Source organism: Nicotiana sylvestris, chromosome 2 (assembly GCF_000393655.2).
Source record: "Nicotiana sylvestris chromosome 2, ASM39365v2, whole genome shotgun sequence".
Lineage (NCBI taxonomy): Eukaryota > Viridiplantae > Streptophyta > Magnoliopsida > Solanales > Solanaceae > Nicotiana > Nicotiana sylvestris.
Genome location: NC_091058.1, coordinates 16,878,043 through 16,884,066, shown reverse-complemented (window position 1 = coordinate 16,884,066; position 6,024 = coordinate 16,878,043). Strand labels below are relative to the sequence as shown.

Below are 6,024 nucleotides of genomic sequence, written 5' to 3'. Positions count from 1 at the left end.
CCATAATATAAGACCTTTGACTTATGTGTGTCACACATCAGATCTTTTTGATCGAGTTATCTCGGCTTCTTCTCCTTTTTAATTCTTTTTTTTTTTAAATTCATATTTTTTCTTTCTTCATAAACTGGGAGTAGCATTTCATTTCCAACTGAACTGGACTAAAAAATATCAAAAACTGTATTTTGGGCTTATATTAGGAAATGACTAAGTGGAGAAATAGCACAAAAACTCATGGTTACAATTTTAAAAAATAAATCCAAAAGAAAGGGTAGTATTCAAACATTTGTAGGTCTCTATACAAGTCTTTCGTATAAGCATTTCTTGCGGTCACGACAAATAAAAGATTTTCAATCTCTAAAGACGTGACAAAGCAAGAATCTGTTCATGACTCTGATCGTAAGCTCGAGGCTTTTCCCTGTTGATTTGGCTTGACTTTTTGGTTGTTTGGTTTGCATTTTCCGTTATCACAAATGTCTTTGCCACTGCTCTCAATATGTTTTTCTGCACTTTCCCTGTTCCAGTTTTGGGCAACTCTTCCACAAATTTAACCTTCTTTGGTACCATGAATCCAGGCAAGTTCTTCCGACAATGTGCTATGATCTCTGCTTCTTTAAATTTGGAGTTTTCCCTCAGTATAACAAAGGCACATGGACTTTCACCCCATCTAGGATGTGGCATTGCCACAACAGATGCCTCTATTACACTTGGATGTTTCAGTATTGCACTTTCTACTTCGACGCTGCTGATGTTCTCTCCACCCGAAATGATTACATCTTTGCATCTGTCTTTGATTTCCAAGTAACCATCAGAGTGAATCACTCCCATATCTCCTGTGAAAAACCAACCATTCTTGAAAACTTCTGAATTTGCCTTTTCATTCTTTAAGTACCCTTTCATTATGCTGCTTCCCCTCAGGCATATTTCCCCTGTTGTTTTTCCATCACGAGGCACACTTTGCATAGTCTTGAAGTTCTTCACATCAACATCAGCAAGTGTCAGTATGCCGAGGCCTTGTCTTGCCTTCAACTTGGCTTGTTCTTCCCATGGTAATTTATTCCACTTGGATTGCCACTCGCACACGAGCGCTGGTCCTGTGGCCTCAGTGAGGCCATAGGCGTGGACCACGTGGAACCCTAGTCTCTCGATTTTCTCGAGAAGTGGAGCTGGTGGGGGTGCACCTCCCACCAGTATTTGGACTGGGGCTGTTATTTGGCACCGCTCATGTGGCTTGGCCTCGAGGATTATGTTGAGAACAATAGGTGCTGCACACATATGCGTAACTTTGTGCAGCGTTATGTTGGAGTAAATTTCTTGTGCGGTAGTATTACGGATGCAGACATTGGTCCCTCCTCTTGCAGCAATTCCCCATGTGAAAGTCCACCCATTGCAGTGAAACATTGGGAGGGACCATAAGTACACGGACTCCGTACCCATTTCCCATCCCAAAATTAAACTCAAAGTGCTCAAGAATGCACCTCTGTGGCTGTACACAACTCCCTTTGGCTCTGAAGTTGTACCTGATGTATAGCTCAAAGTGATCGGATCCCATTCATCATCAATATTTTCAGGGACATATTCAGGGTTGCCTTGGTACACCAATAGCTCGTATTCGAGCTCCCCTAACCGGATTCCAGTGGGGGAGTCGAGGTCATCAATTACAACAATGAGAGGCATTGGCATTTCCAAGTCGGACATTAGAATTTCAAGGGCCTTTTTAGCTTTGTCGACGTATTCATAGTCAACAAAAAAGACCTTAGCTTCTGAGTGCTTGAGAATGAGGGCAACGTTTCTAGGGTCTAGCCTAGTGTTGATGGTGTTCAGCACAGCCCCTGCCATTGGCACAGCAAAATGCATTTCTAACATGGCCGGTACATTTGGTGCCAGGACCGAGACCTACATGATCATTGAAAAAACAAATTAACATATGACCATATTCTCAGTTGTTTAGATGGAACCAAAATTCATGTATAACATGTCAACCAGACAAGGAATTAAGAACGTCAACAAGACAGACTAACCACGTTAAAAGGTTGAATTGATGACAAAACTTACCACGTCATTCTTGACAATGTTTAAGGACCTGAGCGAAGAAGCGAGACGACAACAACGCTCGTAGGTTTGACGCCAAGTGAAGCGGACATTGGCATAAATAACAGAGGTGCGTGTGGTGTAAGAGTTGGAGGCTCTGGTTAAGAAGGTTAGAGGAGTAAGAGGCACAAAATTAGCTCCATTTTTAGGTAACCTGTCCATGGGATCGAAAAGCCAAAGTTGAATTACTTTTTTCTATTAATAAAATGCTCTGCTTTCGGAAAAAGGTTTGCGACTTTGTATATGGAGAGCTAAAGATAGGCTTTGTAGTTTGTGTAAGAGGTGCAGCAGTTAGGTTATGTTTATATAGAGAGAAAATATGAGAAAAGTGCTAGTTAGTCCCATGTCCATGTGGTCCCTTAAATGGTTGTTTGGATGGAAATAATTGGGAAATTGCAGTGCATGCGTAATACTAATACCATATGTTTTATAACATATACACACACAAAAAAAAATCCTAGTTTGAACTTTGAACCTTGACTAATTGACAAGTGATCCGTGGTCGTTTTCACACATGACTGTAACAACTTAATCATGGGACATAACCTCAAGCTACTGAACTTGTTCCTTTTGTCCTTTATTTTAAACAAACATAGAAAGAAATAAAAAGAAAATTGTTACTAGAGGTACAAACAATTAATGCAACCAGGCCAACCACAATAAATAAATAAATAAAGAGAAGAAAGGTTATTTAGTATACGCAAAACAAAAAATGTATATGTCCCCATATAACGTATGGTTGCAGACTAACTATTGAGTTCTAGGGATTTTTATCTAGCTATACTATATTAGAAATTTATTTATCAATGTTCTCTATGTTTTATAGTTTTTAATAAGTATTTAGGTTTTTCTTACAAATTGTGTAGATCTCTCCTTAAAAGGCTCTCACCTCATTATTAGTGTTTTCAATTAAGAAATTCAATTATATCCTTTCCTTTTTTTTCCCTCTCCTCTTCTCTCTCCTTTTTTTTTTTTACATCAAAATCCCTTTTACGCCCATAATCTCCATCTTCTCTCTTCCCACCATTGCCGACAGCTTTATATTACTAAATCATCAATTGTATTGTTCTTTTACTGGGAGACCGGACAACGCTGAAAATGAAGAAATATCCAGGAATTGTATGATAACTGTTTCATAATTGTATTTGAAAAGGTGCAGCAGTTAGGTTATGTTTATATAGAGAGAAAATATGAGAAAAGTGCTAGTTAGTCCCTGTTCATGTTGTCGTTGTTTAGATGGAAATAGTAGAGAAGTTGCAGGGAATGTGTAATAGTACTAATATAACATATGCATCATACACGGACAAATACAAACACAAATAATTCAGTTTGAACAGAAAGACTTTTGACCTTGAATATCACAATGATCACTGGTAATTTTCACAAGTTTTTGCTGCTTGACCTCGCCAATTCACCCAGCTGCGACATTCATTTCACTTGTTCCTTTCTTTCTTAAATTCTATCAAACATTTAAAAAAAACGAGATACAAACAATTAATTACCAACCAGGCCATAAAATGGGTTGTTGATTGAAGCAAAACAAAAAAAAAATCTTCTGTCCCATATAACGTGTCGTGACTAACTATAAGGGTCCAACTGTGTCATAACGACCAAAAGAAAAGATAAAAAGTTAAGAGTAGGAATAATAAACGATGTACTTATAGCTATCCGTATAAGAAAGCATTTTGTAGTTTGTACTTTTATTTTAGTGCAACACTAGTAGGACACATTCCAACCACAGATATTGGATATTTTCCTAGAACAAGATACTGCTTTTCGGCTTTCTCATCTATTTTGAGATTAATTATTGTTACTTTTGAAATACTATAGCACTCTCCCCATCCACAACAAAAGGAAATAGTATCAATGCTACGGTAGTAATTAATTGATTGGGGGTCTACATTGCCTGTTTGACACTATTTATGATTGTTACGATATAAAATGGATAATAATTAGATGGGGCATTTTTCTCGTTAGTCTACAATGTTCAGAAGGACAGATGAATAGGATTCGGCTCCTCTCCAGTGATTTTCCTTCCATTTTACTCAGTAATATTTAGTAGATTATTTAACCTATTTCATTTGAGTAATTTGTTTTCTTATCCTTTTAATATATCTGATTATGACTAAGTTTTTCAAAAATCGGTTAAACTATCATGAAATAGTAGATGAAAATCAGTGTCATGCTCTTCCATCAGGAAATCTCAGTAGTAATTAACTACCTCAATCCAAATTGGTTGCTTCACTAAAATTCCGTATGACTTCTTCCCTAGTGAAGAAAGAACAGAAAAAGTGATGAGGTCATTTTGATTTCAAAATCCTAATAGCAGAAGAAAGAAAGTGGTGAAAAGACAGATCGAATTGTTGCTACTTAAGCATGTTGTCATCCATCAATTCTTCTCTTTTTATTTATTTATCGATTTCTCACTTATTCACTTGAAGCCCGATTAATCCGGATTCACACTACGCAAAATTCGTTAAAGGGGAAGAGTTCTAGCTTTATCAGAATTTTTTCATTCTCAAAATTCAAGCACGAGTCGTCTTTGGTTAGGAATGGAGGAATCCTATCCAGCCCAACAACCCTTGTTGATAACAATTCTTCACAATTTATTCATTCTCGTCACTTGAGAATAATTATATGGTCGGTGAATTTTCCAGAAAATTTCCTAGCATTTTGGTGGAAGGTAATCAATGGTCAGTCCACTCTTTTTGTTTTTGTTTGAAACTATTTTTCCAAGAATTTCTCTTTGGAATATTGAAAATATAAATTTCTTTCTTTTACTTGTATCACCATGAACTTTCATGGAAAAAGATTAGACAGGGGTGACGTTTTGCAATCTAGTAGTTTATACATGCAATATTTTTGTGCAGGATTTAAATTCCCAGAAATGTTGTTCTAATTTTTTCTATTTCCCCTCTGACTATCTACGACCCACTTGGGAATCAATTGCTGCAACAGAAAACAGAAGCTTTGAAATGTATTAATCATCCTTAAGAGATTTAACCAGAATTTACAAAGTCAGAGAAATTCAAGTTCAGCCAAACGACCAAAGGATTTTCCACAAAGTGGATACAGTTTCCCAGGAAAACGAAGTGAATATTTCAGAGTATTGACAAGAGAAGTACTCTACGCGAAATTTTTTGTATCAATATTTTGGAGGCATAAAACATGAGTTTCCAATACCATAGATATTGTTTAAGCATTCTTAACTGCCACTTATAACAGTCTTTAATTTATTTAAAAATAAAAAAATTTAAAACATAAAAGTATTTAATATAAATATTAATTAGATGACTGAAGTGTTTTTCGAAAAAGTAATTTTGGACAAAAGCAGCTTGTGTTTGGCCAGTCAAAGAAGGATATGTGATGAAGAATAATCAAAGAGGCACGAGCTTCAACATGCACAGGCAGATGTTCAGAGAAAAAGCAAGGAAGATAGGCGCTCAAACCTCTTTATGATGGAAGGGAATGAATCTGATAGTAAATAAGGTATAGATACGTACTATTGGGCATTAAATACGGAAAACGTTAAGGTATCTGTATTGAATCAAATATGATTACTGATTGTAACGTTACATTAGATGTCATTAAATGCCATTAATTGACAATAATGGCTCAATTATGGTAGAGACAAAACGTATTACCTAGAAATAACTATAAAAGGAGAAAACTGATCATTTGTAAGGACACGAAATACTATTGGAATACATTGATTTACTTTGCATTCGGTTATTATTTCTCAATTATTCCTATTTCAATTTGATTATCAGTAACCCGAGTTCTTCTAATATAAGCTTTGACCAAAGTACTTATTTTTGGTTAAACAAATTGGTTCCGTTACCGGGAATCTGATAATCATTTACTTTCTTAATCAATTCTTTCATCAAAAAAGTTACCATGTCGAATAACAACAACAACAACTAACAAGATCCTCAA

The 6,024-nt window shown here is 36.0% G+C and overlaps 1 protein-coding gene across 1 annotated transcript; it reads right to left on the bottom strand.

Moving 5' to 3' along the window:
- Window positions 1–217: 217 nt before the first annotated feature.
- LOC104226904 (trans-cinnamate:CoA ligase, peroxisomal-like) lies at window positions 218–2,382 on the bottom strand. Its single transcript, XM_070167387.1, has 2 exons — window positions 2,053–2,382; window positions 218–1,893 (listed from the first exon to the last, which is right to left on the bottom strand). Exons 1-2 carry the CDS (start codon window positions 2,248–2,250, stop codon window positions 355–357), a joined length of 1,737 nt encoding a protein of 578 aa, XP_070023488.1. The 5' UTR covers window positions 2,251–2,382; the 3' UTR covers window positions 218–354.
- Between the last annotated feature and the right edge of the window lie 3,642 nt (window positions 2,383–6,024).

What these genes read in the sequence shown, in the direction of transcription:
- LOC104226904 (XM_070167387.1), bottom strand. Translation starts at nt 2,250, where the DNA reads ATGGACAGGTTACCTAAAAATGGAGCTAATTTTGTGCCTCTTACTCCT. An exon ending in ACATTGTCAAGAATGACGTG is followed by an intron (nt 1,894 to 2,052) that starts GTAAGTTTTGTC and finishes ATGATCATGTAG; the next exon opens with GTCTCGGTCCTGGCACCAAA.